Source organism: Carassius auratus, chromosome 3, assembly GCF_003368295.1.
Source record: "Carassius auratus strain Wakin chromosome 3, ASM336829v1, whole genome shotgun sequence".
In the NCBI taxonomy this organism is placed as follows: domain Eukaryota; kingdom Metazoa; phylum Chordata; class Actinopteri; order Cypriniformes; family Cyprinidae; genus Carassius; species Carassius auratus.
This window is the reverse complement of record NC_039245.1, coordinates 27846101-27862036: the sequence shown is the minus strand read 5'-3', so window position 1 is coordinate 27862036 and position 15936 is coordinate 27846101. Positions and strand designations below refer to the sequence as shown.

Below are 15936 nucleotides of genomic sequence, written 5' to 3'. Positions count from 1 at the left end.
TGTGATCGATTGATTGTGATTTTAACTGACCCTCTGACTTTTGAAAGGGGGAACAAACAGCATTCTACTTTACATGTATGACCAAAACTCCAGAAGAGAACAATTGTGCCATCTTGTGGTTGTCAGTCATTATCCTTACTATTGCTTATTATTACTGCACTATTATTGCTGGTTGTCTAATCAAGGATGCCAGGGTATCCTGCTCCTGATATGTGTGTGTATATATATATATATATATATATATATATATATATATATATATATATATATATATAAAATCAAAAGTGTGGTGCTACATAAAATCAGTATTTTTAATAATTTTAATATATTTGAATATTTTTTTTTTTATAAATAATTAAATAAGGATTAGGAAAATCAGACTTTATCTCCAGGCAGTGTCAGGTCCTTCAGCAGCTGATCTTCTATACTCATGATCTCCCACAATCAGATATTCATCACCTCTGTACTTTATCAGTCTCACAGTGGACTCATATTCACCACAAATTATACATATATCATACTCTGAATGTTTATTCAGCTGAATTGCATTGATTAGTAGATAGTTAGTTAGTGTGTGTGTGTGTGTGTATGTGTGTGTGTGTGCATTAAGGTAATTATGCATTTCATCAGTTCATGCATTAAGAAAAGCAATTTTTGCAGCATCACATAAATCAAATTTATTGTCAGAAAACACAAATATCAAATAAAATAAACACAAATGGCACTAACATATAACAAGATAAATACATCTTTACACATTTAAACAAACACCTCCCATTCAGAATATACAGGTAGTCTATATTATATGCCATATACCTTATTTAACTAAAACACACCTGCCTCTTTTTTCTGTTGTATTTAATGGCATTTGATACACAGAATCTGCAAAATTAAGTGAAGTTATGCTTAAAACAAGAAAAAATATCTGCTAATGGGGTAAAAATTATAATAATAATAATAATAATAATAATAATAATAATAATAATAATAATAATTTAAAGGGAAAACAAGTTTAAGCAAGGTCTCACTTAATTGTAATAGAAAACCAGACTTAAAATCGTGTTATTTATCACCTCAAGTAAATGTATATTGATTTAAGAATATTTCAAGTTTTTACTGGAAAACGAGGCAAAAAATACTGAGTATGACAATCTCAAAGAAAGGTAGAGAAAGCAGCTCGTCCCTGGTGATCAAATGGAGCACAAAGATCGAGGGTGAGGTGAGAGAGTAGACTGAGAGCGTTCAGAGCTTCTGCTGTCACTCCATATACAGCTGTGCAGGAGAGATGCAGAGAAAAACCCTGCAGTATCTTCATCCAGCTGTTCCTGAGAGCTGATTCTTCTCTCAGCTTGGATAAATCTGGAGAAATTAAGATGGAGTAATGTGCTTTAATGGCTCTGAACGCACTGGGCTTTAAAGGACCTGAATGATAGCCTTCAGCGCTCAAATCATTAGAGGGATTGTAGCACTACGAAGATGAACTTTGGGACAGTTGTGATCTCTGCGGGTCTGTGCGGGCTGCTCAGTTTCATCCTGCTTGCCTTGTCCATTGGCACTGAATACTGGTACATTATAGATGTGGATGAAGGGAAGAACTCCAGCCTGGAATACAGCAGCTCTCACTCCGGACTCTGGAGGATATATGAAGGTAAGATGAACACAGACAACTTGAGCTTCTTTGATGTCGGGTTTTGTGCATCTGTTGCTCACATTTAGTATACTCTAACAGTGATCTCTCTTCATCTTCTGTAAGATAATTTAATCATTGCTCAATTAATCTTTTTACATTAAAATGTTCATGTGAACATTAAACATTAGCCTTAATACTGAGTACTGATGAAGTAGCCTGCATGATCTTAATGTGCATTTTTTCATTATCCTTCATACTGTTTTACATTTCATGTGTCTCATGATTAAATGGATAAAGCATTTGTAATCTTATTCTTGCAGCACTAAACTGTCATATGGTTTGACTGGTTGTAAAGAAAGTTATTTCACAAGTATTCACAGATACAGTCCTCATCACTGCCTGAGTCTCCATTAAGCACATAATTAATGTCTCGTCCAGTTCTGTAGCTGTTTTAATGGCACTAAAGGCAATTAAAAAGAGAAGTAGTTCCTCGCACAATTCTTAATGTTTAATGTTAGATGCGATGTGATGACAGTTACTAAATCTGTCGCATTAAAAGATCTGTTTTCGATTTCATTCTAATTGCTGTAAAGATAGTTCCCCCTCTAACACAAATGCTGCTTTTCCTCGTAAGGAGTAATATGTCGAGATTACCAAGAAAATTGATTTGCAGGCAACTGTTTAAAGCATAATGGGTGTTAGCAGCTTTTACTTGACTGGTGTTTCAATGTGACCCACAGGACAGAATGGCAGTTATCATGACATCTCATTCTACACGGACACCTCCGACCACACCGAGCAGGAGAAGCACCTTTTAAGTGAGTCTCTGAAAGCTATCTACACATTAGCCATAATCAGAGAGTGACGCTGGAAATAGGCTTGTTATGTATGGTTAGTGTATCCTCTGTCTCTTTAAGAGCTGTATTCACAGCATGACATCCATCCTGATCCATCACTGCCCACCTTTATTAGAAGAGAGATTGCACAATTATCAAAACTGATGGTCTTTGGTTAGTAGTCATAGAAGGGGTGTGCTACAGCACATTGACAGAAAAGAGGATATCTCTATATTTTCTGGGATTTTGTCGATAACATAAATTAGAAGCTACTTTGCTGAGTGTGATTTTGTGCTGGTTTGTGTTGTGGACAAATGACTCCCAAAGCTTTTTCATATTCTTCATATTCTGGTGGTGATTATTTCATGCTAGTGATAGAAACCCTTACATCTTAAATTGATTTCCACTAGCAAGCTCACTTTCAGGACAATTTATTCTAAGCTAATTAGATGTATGAAGTATCTTTCATGTACCACTTACATTTAATCAATAAGTTCAGTTAGAATAATCAGACACTGTAGGCTGTTATCGACCAAATTACATTAGAATCAATAAAACACATTTTTTGCACCTCAAAAGTGGCAAAGATGCAGCCATCAGATACATTTACACCGCAATTAAAATTGCATATAATAATGCTATGAGATTAATGTTTTCAAAATGATATTGTGAAGATCAAAATATATAATTTAGCAAGGTAGGATCTTAATAAGTGAGTCACTGAATTATTCATTTTACCATTTTGTTCAAGGGACTGGAACAAGAAACAAGCAAATGACTGTCTTTATGAATGTTGATTTGTTTAAAATAGACTAATTTAGAAACAAATTAAATATTCATAGATAATCAATTTTTTGGTGTCAAAATAGAAAATTTACCGACAATATAACTGACAATATAAATGTCTTGTTTATTGATCTGGTATATGAAATAATAATAATAAAACAATAAATAAAATCAATATCACATTTGCAGTCATACTGATCTTTGAGAAAAAATATTGTTCTTTTGAAATTGCTTTAAAAATGTAAGTTAAAAAAATGAATAGGGGGGATTTTTTCCCTCATTTGTTACATTTTGGGGTCACTCTAACTACATTATACTAGGCTATCATATTTGTTTGTTTTTATGAGTGAGTAGCATACTCAATAATTTCAGTTTCCACACTGTTGAAACAACAATTATGACATTATCATAAACAAGACATATCACACACCCCCAATGGTCACAAGTTCAAACTCACTGAACCTGAAAGGACAAAATGTCCCCTGTGCTTCAGATTTCTACATTGATATTAATAATACATTTTGTTTATGGGCTCTTTACATGACACTCGAGGACACCATACATACAAATAAAACACACAAAACAGTTAATAAGCAACAATTAAAACCCACAATCATATCTATACAATCATACATAAAGATATCACTGCATGCCTTTCTAAAAGTCACTATCACAAATATCTTGTGGAAGTAAATTCCACAGATAAGGAACAGCGTAAATAAAAAATTGAGAACCTCATAGAAACCAGACACATACGAGAAATGACTAAAGATAATGTATCTGATGATCTAAGAGTTTGAGAGGGGACATATGTTGAAAGTATAGATGTGCTAAAACACTAGTCACATTTAATTAAATCTAGACTTAAAACTCATCTGTTTAGCTGTGCATTTATTAAATGAGCACTGTGGTATGTCCGAACTGATTGCACTATATTTTCACTGTTTTTTTATTTATTTCATTTTATGTGAAATCATTTTCTAACTGTTTTAAATTCATTTTAAATAAGTTTTAAAAAATATATATAATTTTAAAAGTTTTAAAATTGCTTGTTTTATTCTTGTTCTTCATTATTATTTTACTTTCTTTTATGTAAAGCACTTTGAATTACAATTGTGTACGAAATGTGCTATATAAATAAACTTGCCTTGCCTTGCCTTGCCTTGCCTTGCCTTGTCTTGTCTTGTCTTGCCTTGAAAGTAGATCAGATAAGTCGGAAGGGGGCATGTTATGCAATGTCTTACAAGCAAGAAGTAAGATTTTAAATTCGACAAGTTGTTTAACAGGAAGCCACGGCAGATGTTGAAGAACAGGAGATTTGTGTTCCATAATAGAACTTCTAGGATAAAGTAGATTGAAAAATGAAATGGAATAGGCCCAAAATGAAACCCTTTGGGACACCTGTAGTAATACTTGATAACTTAGATTTGAATCACGTCAGAGATAGGATGTGAACCAAGCCAGGGAAGTACCCACAATTCCAAAGCACTGCAATCTGTCTAATAGAATTTCATGGTAAATGTTGTGAAACACTGAAGTTAAATCGAGAAGAACTAATATAAATAGAAGACTAATATAAACATCAAGGCCAGTATGACAAATTACGTGGATCCTTTGCAGTTTGCATATCAGTCCAACATGGGTGTGGATGATGCCCTTATTTACATGCTACAAAGAACCTATGCAAATCTGGACAGTCCTGATGCATCTGTGAGGTTGAATTATTTTGACTTCTCAAGCGCCTTCAACACGATCCAGCCCCAACTGCTGTGTGAGGAGATGAGGAGGATGCAGCTGGATTCATCACTGGTCCAGTGGTGTATGAACTATTTATCCAGTTGACCACAGTACGTGCGTCTGCAGAATAGTGTCTCTAATACTATTCTGAGTAATACGGGGGTGCCGCAAGGAACTGTGCTAGCCCCGTTACTGTTTACTATCTATACAGCAGACTTTCAGTACAATAGTGGCAGTTGCTTCCTCCAGAAATTCTCAGACGATACGGTCGTTGTTGGCTTAATTAAAGGAGGTGAAGAGGAGGAGTGCAGGAGAACTATTACAGTTTGTGGGTTGGAGCAACCACAACTATCTCCAACTTAACATCTCAAAAACAAAGGAAATGGTTGTGGATTTTAGGAAGAGGAAGAAGACACCGATAATCCCAATTACAATCCAGGGCAGTGAAGTGGAGTTGGTCTCCAGTCCCAGATAACTCGGTGTACAGCTAGATGATAAGCTGGACTGGAAGAGCCACATAAAGACAGTGTATAAAAAGGGTCAAAGCCGACTTTATTTTCTAAGAAGTCTGAGGTCATTTAACATCTGCCGTCCTCTATTGTGCAACGTCTATCAGACAGTGGTGGCAAGTGCTCTGTTCTTTGCTGTGGTGTGCTGGGGAGAGGGTGCTCGCATGGGAGATCTAAATTGAGGTAACAAATTGATTAAGAAAGCAGGCTCGGTTGTGGGGACTGAATTTGATGTGATCGAGCACGTGGCTGAGAAAAGAATGCTATCTAAGCTAAAATCAATCATGGACAATTCCTCACATCCAATCCATGTGCTGGGGTTGATCAATAAGAGCACCTTCAGCCATAGGTTGATTGCACAAAAGTGCAAGTCTGAACGTACCAGGAAGTCCTTTGTACCAGTGGCCATTAGAAGGTTTAATGTGTTATGAATATTCACATGTTACTGAATATTCTATATTTACTTCTGTTATTGAATGTTCTGTACTGAATATGCATCTGTTACTGAATATTCTATATAGGTATTATTATTTATTTTTGGTTGTTGTTGTTTAACTGTAGATTGGTTGGAAGTAATTTGTTCTGTCAAATGTGGTGTCTGAGTGTTAAGCTGCCGTGACAATATAATTTCCTGCAAAGGATCAATAAAGTATCAACAAACAAACAAAGACCTGAGTCAGCCAATAAACCATTGGACATTTTGACAAAGGCAGTCTCGGTACTATGACAGGAACGAAAACTTGATTGGAATTGTTCCTATAGATTATTGGTAACACTTTAGAATACTGTTTCTTACTTACTGCATAACTAATAAGGAATTACTGAAGAGCTAGCAGGTAATTTTTCATTAACACTTTACACGCTACTGTTAATTACTAAGAAAGATGTGTTAACTAATCAATATGTAATACAATTTTTGTTTTGATTGATTGTGTTAAGTAACAGTTTGATTTTAAATGTTTAACTTTTGAATACAAAATGTTTGTTAGTTCAAATGTGGGCAGTATACATGTTAAAATGGAATAAAACATGCTGTATAAAGAAATGTTCTCATCTGAAATAAAGATCGTAAACAAGTTGTTTTGTGTATTTTATAAAGTTTATGATTTTATAGTATTTTTGTGTAAGTTTGATTTGATGTTTTTATGAGTCAAAATGATTTAGCAATTATTATTCACTAATAGACTCACTTTAGAACCGTTTTAGGTTATAAGTAATTCTAGCAGAATTATCGAATAATTCGGTAGCACTTTATTTTACAGTCCTGTTCCTCAGGTACATACTATGTACTTATTATATAATTACAATAACTATGTAATAACTAGGTACTAACCCTGAACCCTACCCCATGTAGTTACGTTGTATTACCAGAACTTTCTTAGATAAATGCTCTGTAAGTACACTATAAGGACATGTTAGTACATGTACTTTAAAATAAAGTGCAACCAATAATTCTTCATCTATTATTAATGGGTTCCCTATATTTTCACTTTAGAATACTGTTTCAGGTTCTAAGTGATTCTTGAGGAATTATCTAATAATTCTTTATTAATTACTAATGGGTTCCCAGTATTCTTTTTACTTCAGAATAGGCCTAATTTTTCAGGTTGAAATAAGTCCTGCAGAATTATTTGATAATTCTTTATTAATTACTATTTGGTAACCTGTATTTTCACTTTCCCTCAATCCTTGCCTTACATACAAGTATTAAATTAATGGTAATGTGGTATAGTTGAATCTAATATGCTGAAGAGGCACACATACAGTAATGTATATAAAATATAGAAACTAAGGTAAGTTATCACAAGGCACTTGAGTTGAGTGGTGGTGGGGTTCCTATCAGAAGCTGATTTCTTACAAAACACTCAAAAAACAATTCAATACACAATAAAAACTTGTGTAAATGTATTGCATTTATTAATATAGAATTTCCATACTACTGCTACTACTAATATTTATTTGAAAGGGTCACAATTCAATGTAATTGTAGTTATTTCAGTTATTTTTATTGAACCTTAACTAGTAGATAATTAACAGTTCCCTTTATGTCGGTCATTACGAGTTATGTCGAATGACATATGGGGTCTCACTTGGGAGGCCAATCATCTCTGAATTTAAGAGAAAACGCCAATGAAAATTGGCCAGTGGATTAACATGCCTGAGCCACTCCCCGTGCCAATGGGTATAAATAGGGCGACAGGTGCATCCACTCATTAGATTTTTGCTTCGGAGCCGAATAGTTGATGAGAGCAGTCACTACAAAGCCAATTCATCTTTGTTTTGAGGAGCTGTTCCTGGTTGGTGTGACGGCGAGGTACAGCAGTGTCCCTGTAACGGCGATTCCCCTGGGCGTTTAGGCTAAAAAAACAGTTCTAAAAGAGCAAATCACGGACGATTCGCGTCTTTTTCAAGATGCCGTTTCATCTGTGTCCTTCTGGATGCAGTCGTTTCCTGTCTTCGGTTGACGGACACTAGAGTTGTCTGCAGTGTCTGCGCATCCAACACGCTGAGGCTGCGCTCTTGGATGATTCATGTGTCTACTGTGGGCGTATGAACATGGCAGCACTGCGATCACTTCTCTCACTCCTCAAGGGGAGTGCAGCAGACCCCTCTGTCGCCACCCGTCCCGGTTTCTCTGGCTCGAGCAGAGGACCACCGGCTGGCGCTCTGGGAGATCTGAGGGTTACAGTGAGAGCTTCTCTGCTGGGCCACGACCCACGGACCTCTCACTCCTCCCGCAGCGCCTGTCCCGTGCAGCTGCCGATTGATTCTGCTGGGCCGTCTCACGGTGGTCCCAGCGTGTCTTTCGGTGCGCCGCCCGAGAATCAGATGTCGATTGCTGCATCGGGGGATGAGTTAACGACCTCTGAGGATGAGGATTCGGTGGGGCTGCCCCCCTTGGGTGTTGTCGCTGCTGCAATTCTGACTTGGAGTTGTCGGCCACGCTTGCCCGGGCAGCTGTGAGTATAGGGCTGGAGGTGACTACACCGCCCAGTCCCGAGCCCTAGCGGCTGGATGATTGGTTTCTCGGCATGGGACGCGGCTCGCAACCTCGTTCTGCTCTGGTGCCTTTCTTCCCGGAGGTGCATGAAGAGGTGACGAAGTCGTGGATGGCCCCTTTCACGGCCAGAAGCCGCTCGTCTCCCTCTTCCATCCTCACCACCCTCGATGGCGGGGCAGCCAGGGGGTACGTGGATGTTCCCCAGGTGGAGAGGGCAGTTGCGGTGCACCTGTGCCCGCAAAACGCCGCCACTTGGAGGAATCGTCCGCGTCTCTTGTCCAAGGCCTGTAAGCTGTTGGCCGCGTTCGCTGCCAAGGCTTACAGTGCTGCGGGCCAAGCTGCCTCCACCCTGCATGCTATGGCTATCCTGCAGGTACACCAAGCCAAGGCACTTAAAGCAATGCACGAGGGTAGTACCGACTGCCAGGCATGGCAGTACAAGGTCCTCCCCTTCGGGCTCTCCCTGTCCCCCCGTGTCTTCACGAAGGTCGCGGAGGGCGCCCTTGCCCCACTCTGCGAAGTGGGCATCAGGATCCTCAACTATCTCGACGACTGGCTCATTATGGCCCGGTCCCGAGAGGAGTTGTGCGATCACAGGGACATGGTGCTCCGGCACCTCAGTCAGTTTGGGCTTCAGGTCAACCGGGAGAAGAGCAAGCTCTCCCCTGTGCAGAGAATCTCTCAGTGCTGAACTGCCTGAGTTCCTTCAGAGGCAGGGCAGTGGTACTACTGAAACACTTTCAGAGGCTCCTGGGGCATATGGCATCCGCAGCCACAGTCACGCCACTCGGGTTGCTTCAGGCCACTTCAGCACTGGTTGCACTTCCGACTCCCGAGATGGGCATGGCGCCGCGGTACACATCGTGTCACCATCACACCGATGTGTCACCGCCTATTCAGCCCCTGGTCGGACCTTGCCTTTCTACGGGCCGGTGTGCCCTTAGAACAAGTGTCCCGGCACATTGTTGTCACAACAGATGCCTCCAACTCAGGCAGGGTCGCGACAATGCTACGGGCAGGCAGCTTCAGGGTCCTGGACAGGACCTCGACTGCTTTGGCACATCAACTGTCTGGAGTTTCTGGCAGTGCATCTAGCTTTATGACGGTTTCGTCCGCTGTTGCTGGACAAGCACGTGTTGGTCCACACGGATAACACCGTGGCTGTTTCGTACATCAACCGACTGGGCAGTCTACGATCACGTTGCATGCCTCAACTCGCCCGCCATCTCCTCCTCTGGAGTCATATGTGGCTCAAGTCGCTGCGCGCTATCCACATCCTGGGGGAGCTCAATCATGCAGCCGACGCGCTCTCACGACAGCTCACTTTCCCCGGAGAATGGCGACTCCATCCCCAGATGGTCCAGCTGATCTGGAGTCGATTCAGGGAAGCCCAGGTAGACCTGTTTGCTTCCCCCTGGGCATAGACGCACTGGCACACAGCTGGCCTCGGGCTTTAAGCAAGTATGCGTTTCCCCCAGTGAGCCTGCTCGCACAGACACGTTCTCGGCTCCTCAGCGTTAAACCTAATGAGTGGATGCACCTGTCGCCCTATTTATACCCGTTGGCACGGGGAGTGGCTCCGGTATGTTAATCCACTAGCCAATTTTCATTGGCATTTTCTCTTAAATTCAGAGATGATTGGCCTCCCAAGTGAGACCCCATATGTCGTTCCACATAGCGTCTCCATTCCCTCCATCAGGGAACGAGGGTTACGTACCTAACCGAGATGTTCTTCAGTAGGTATGACAGAATATATTAGTTATTGAATAACTAACTGTTACTTAACACAATCATTAAATTATATTACATACTTAGTTAACACATCTTCCTTAGTAGTTAATAGTAGTGAGGTAAGTCTTAATGAATAATCACCTGTTAGTTCTTCAGTAATTCCTTATTAGTAGATGTTCATGTGCCTGTGCTGCAACAACATTTTCCAGGATTTTAGATAAAAATGTCAAGTTAAAAAACTGGATGAAAATTATTAAAATTATTTGGATCAGTACCTAGTTTCTTGAGGACAGGAGTTATTAATGCACTTTATATAGGGAACACTGCCAGAAATAAGAGAAGAATGAATGATCTCAGTGATAGAAGGCAAAATAACTGACAGACATACTTTAATTAATTGAGTTGGAAGTGGATCAAGTTGACAGGTGGTTGATTTAGATTTCCGAATAACTGAAGTTATCTCTGAAAAGTGACTTGATTAAAATGTAACATGATTAAATGACTGTGTAACACTAAAGCAAGAAGAGCTTACTAAATCTGAGAACACCAAAGATTTATGAATATTTATGCATTCAAAAAGTAAACTTGAATGTGTGGCAGCAGTGCTTAGGGTGACCATATTCACTGTTCATACGGGACACGTCCCAGCCAGGATTTTTATATTGCCTAAAATATCCAGGTTTTGTCTATTTGCACTGTGCAGGTTGATCATTTTGTAACATTCATGAGATCTATAAAGAGCAGAGCAGATGGCTCCTTATGCTTTCGAATCGCTTTCACGTGTTTGTTCGTTCGTTTGACTTGAAGCATTGTGGCGCACTTTGTTTTTTTTTGGGGGGGGGATTTGTGCACAGTGATGCTTTAAGTCAATCGAACGAACAAACTCGTGCTCATATTTGCATCGCTTTGATCATTGCCTCTAGATCTCACCTTCTCACACGCAGCCCCACGATTGGTCAATTATGTACAATAACTGCATGTTATTGGTCAAACTGCTCTGGATGTTTAAGGCATTATTAAAATCCTGGCTGGGACGTGTCCCGTATGAACAGCACATATGGTCACCCTAGGCAGCAGGTTACACTGATCATGTAATAAAGGCATGTATGTGTCTCTGCAGACTTGCACAGGGTCATAGTGGTCCTGCTGCCTCTCAGCCTGGTGCTGCTGGTCTTTGGGGGGATCTTCGGTCTGGTGGCATCTTTGGCTCAGAGCACCACTCTTCTCTCCTGCATCGCTGCATACTTCCTCATCTGCAGTGAGTCCCATTAACAGCTACATGACATATATTTAACATCTACTCACATCAGCTGAAATGAAATGAGGTCTCAGCAGTGGTATCGCTGGAGTCTGTGTTCTGTATAGGTCAGTGGGACATGAAATAAAACACAATGTATAAAACATAATGGGAATGAAAGAAAAGAGAAAATGTCAGGTGCTCCAGCAGAGGGAATGGTTTCACACAGCGAGGGGTTTTAATAACTCAATAATACAAATCCACAAAGGCTGGAGTAATGAATAGCAAAGATATTGAATTATTGTGTTTAATGTGTTTAGGGGATTTATGTTCTTATCCTGATCCAAATTATGTTCCAGGCAAAAATAAACAGGGGTGTAATGTACTCATACCAAAATTATTTGGTTGGGGTATTTTGGTTTGGCTTGCATGTGTTACTGACCAAAATCAGTGTTGTTTTAAATAACTGGAAGACCTTCTGTTTACATCTAGCATAATTTGAAACTCCAGTTTCTCCAGCTATATTTTGTTATTATGTGACAAATTCATTATATTTTGATGTTGTGAATACACATGAAAAATAACGGACAGAGAAAAGTGCACAATCCAAGTCCTGAACGTTATTAACATTAAGTGTTTAGATCTAATTCACAAATCCACACAACTTAACAGCGCATTGTTTATTTTCATTTAGATATGTTTTCCCAAGCAGAACTTATTTCTTATAGTTGTGTCCTTATCTGTGGATGTTAGAAATTCACACAAATAGATTCTGCATAAAGGCTCATCCTGACAACAATTGAGTCTCCATTAAACTTCACAGTCTTCAGTGAAACAAGCACAGACATCAAAAATAATTCTGACTAAAATAAATAAATTCTCAGATGTTCAGGTCATGGTGTTACTGGATCCACACAGGCATTTAAAGTAGCTGTTTTGCATTATACCTCTGCTTCTTTACATTAAAAAATAAAAAGCTGCAAATTCAAAAGATATCAAAAGATAACATGATGTGTGCTACAATATTTCTGAAGAGTTACTGTAGGAACACATCGGAATAGAAGTGGGAATGACATAGTTTTTTTTGTCAGTAGAATATTTCTGTTTATCCTGTCCTCAATATTATTGTGATAGTATGTTTGTGTTAGGATATGATGATGATGATGATGATGATGATGGAGTGTAGTTTTGGCTCTTTTGCAGCACTGTAACAGGTGCTTGTGTTCCAGTCTGAGCACATCAGAAAACTGAAGTGTAGCTGAATTAAGGGAGTGATGGAGCAGAGAAAAACACTGGGATCTGTAGAGGTTGAAACACTGAGGTCAGCGGAGACCATCACATCTTTTTAAATATGTTCTGTTCTCAGTTCCATTGAAAGGGGCTCCTGAGGTTAAAAAAAAAAAAATAACTACTATCCTGCCCAAGAACACAGAAGGGTGTATAGTCTATGTAAATGTGCACTTTGCACAGCTTTGTTTGCTAGTATAGTTAAGTTTCCTTTGCTTATGTAGTATATTTTGATATTGCTGAGGTAAATTGTTGCTGTATGTGCAATGAGTTTTTGATTTATAAGAACTGAACATTACACACGATTGATGGATTAAATAAAAAAAAAGGTGTACGTACTGAAGCCTCACAGGAGATCACGTACATGAGTGATCTTGTCTGTAAACGTCCCTGATAGCAAGAGAGCAGATGAAAACCACTGAATCAATGATAAAAATGGTCATTGTTAATTGCATTGAATCGATATAACTAAAGATGAAAACATAACACTACAATGCAATAGCAAAGAGCCCTACTAAAGCAGACACTGATCACTATAATGTTTTTATTTTTTTCAACCTTTTTTTTTTTTTTCAACATTAAGTGCGGGCGCAAAAGTGATATTGATTCAACACAATTAACACTGACAAATATTTTTTTTTTTTTAACATTGATTCAGTGGTTACTTGCTATAAGGGATAGCGCTTTTCAAAAATCAGTCAATTTCAACTCAGTTCCTAACACACTTAGTCAGTGTAATAGTGTGAGTGTTGCAGAAGTAAAAAAACAAACAAACAAACAAACAAAACAAAAATATATATATATCACAACAAATTAGATTAGAATTATTTAACTCACAAAACTAAATAATTTTATCACATAATTTTACATAACACATAATTTTTTACATAATATTGTGAAAATATTCAGGGAATCTGGAGAAATCTCAGTCCGTATATGGAAAGTTAGCAAACCTTTTTTTGAATGTGCTTAACCTTCGAGCTCTTAGATGACAGATGTGCATGAGAAACCATCATGCTCTTGTGTTAAATCTGAGACAGAGGCATATAGTGGGATTGTTACTATCAAACTGACGTCCATGATTATTAGAATGAGACAAAACCTGGTCTTATTCTGTATGTGCTACAACATTGAGGTTTCATAGACACCTTGTGGCCTCCCTGCAGAATCAGTGTCCTATTGAAAATGTGTGGTTTGTCATGAAGAGGAGAATATATCACAGCAATGACCAAGGACTGTTGAGCAGCTTAAGTCTTGTTTCAAGCAAAGGTTATATAAAATAGTTGCACACATGCCTTTGCCCCAACTTTTTTGGAGTGCGTCGCAGCCATCAAAATTAATATTTACAAAATACAATTAAAATGTACAATTACCATTAAGGTGGGTGAGAACAGGAGTTCTATAATATTACATTTGAGCTTATTTAATGACTCCTTTGTTCATATCCTTTCCTCTCGAGTGCTCTCTATTAATGACTGTGCTGAATGTAGCACAGCGTCTGGTTTATAATTTGTTATTCTCTATTTTTGTCATGATTGCATTAAGGTTTATTAATCACAGTACTCTGTGTTATCTATTTCTATAGTTTATCATAATAAAGGAGAAAAATCTTAGATTAATTAAAAAAAAAACATTTGTATCTTATTCTCTGCAGATGCAATTTTCATTTTTGTCTAAATTACTGTCAATTATTCACCACCAAATTTGGGTCAGATCTTCGTCGAAACTAAAAAATTAATTCTTTCTAATTTCTTTCTATAGCCATCTGTCTACTGTCAGTTTCTCTGACAAGCACAGAAGCAGACTCCACATCAGCTGTGTCACTGCATTATTTCTTTAACATCTTGAAAAGACAATGCATTATTTGAAAAAAATTACTGATGATTGCAGAGCAGCAGGAAAACCTCTCTTCTCTTCTTTCTGTCATGTCTCATAAGTGATCGTGAAAGGTCAGGGCTTCGCTGTGCTTCATGTAAGTGGGTTAATTACAGCAATGATGACTGAGTTCATGACGGTTCCTTCAAGCAGGTCTTCAGAAAAGCACAGATCTTCTTCCTATTAATACTCCCACCACTAACCTGTGTGACTTTCATATCCTGTGCTTGTGCACTACTGAGTTTCATTTTAGAGAAAAGACTCATTTGCTTATCCTAGTTAGGATTTTGCTATAATGCATTCACTTCACTAGAACATGATGAATCAGGCCATGACAGCTTTCACATGGAGGCTGTTCAAAATCCTGCCATGCCACAGAGCACCATTCACATAGTATTGCATTAAATTACATCATATTTTTCCCAAATTGTTGTTAATGTACATAATGGTTTCACCCAGGCTGGAAGATTATACATTTGTCGGTAGCACTTTTGTCTTGTCATGGCTAGAATGACATCTATGCTTCATACTGAGGAAAACTATAATATAGACTTTCTGTTTGCTCTGTTTTTTGTTTTTGTTTTTTCATACTCCTGAACTTGGGAATGCAAGTTCAAAATGGCATGTCTGGTGTGCTGTAAGGTGTATCTTAACTAATTCAAAAATCATACAGTGTGATTTATAAATTAGGTATAAATTAGGAAAGAAAGAAAGCTGTCACTGGGGCAGTAGCTTTTCAAAAGAGTCCACATTGATACCTTATAGGTAGATGTTAGCACCTAAAGTGTATATATTAGTAAGTAAAAGGCACAAAAGAGTACCTTTTGAAAAGGTACAGCCCCAATGACAGCTTTTGCACTTTTTTGGGGGGAATATCATACAGTTAAATTTGGCAGAACAAAAGCCACGACTGATGTCAGGCATAGCTTTAAATACTATGTAACACTATTTAATCTTTTTCTGCTAAATGACATTTCATTAATGCACTTTCTTGTTAGGTAAGAAAGTAACCTGAAAGACCTGACGTGTCGCTAAGCACTTTTGCACGTCAAAGAGCATTGGTCTTGATTTTAGCGTATGCACATTCTAAGATCAAATCTGTGCATATGCACATTTTTATAAAGCCCCTGGTGTTCCTTCTTATCCAAGCTGGTTAGACAGGTTAGAGTGGTGGTTTTAATGGGGTTTCAAGCACCTGTCGTGTGGTTAGGCTCAGAGGCTAGCTGGCTTCCCTGCTAAATTGGCTAAATACAGCATTGTCAGGCTTGTAACCCATCTGAAGTCTAGTCAACCCTCTTTTGCTGTGT

General features: G+C 38.6%; 1 protein-coding gene across 1 annotated transcript; it reads left to right on the top strand.

Annotated features, from left to right (window-relative positions):
- The first annotated feature begins 1260 nt into the window (after positions 1–1260).
- LOC113042138 (transmembrane protein 235-like) lies at positions 1261–12037 on the top strand. Its single transcript, XM_026200728.1, has 2 exons — positions 1261–1648; positions 11351–12037. The coding sequence occupies exons 1-2, from the start codon at positions 1477–1479 to the stop codon at positions 11500–11502; spliced, it is 324 nt and encodes a 107-aa protein (XP_026056513.1). The 5' UTR covers positions 1261–1476; the 3' UTR covers positions 11503–12037.
- The last annotated feature ends 3899 nt before the right edge of the window (positions 12038–15936 follow it).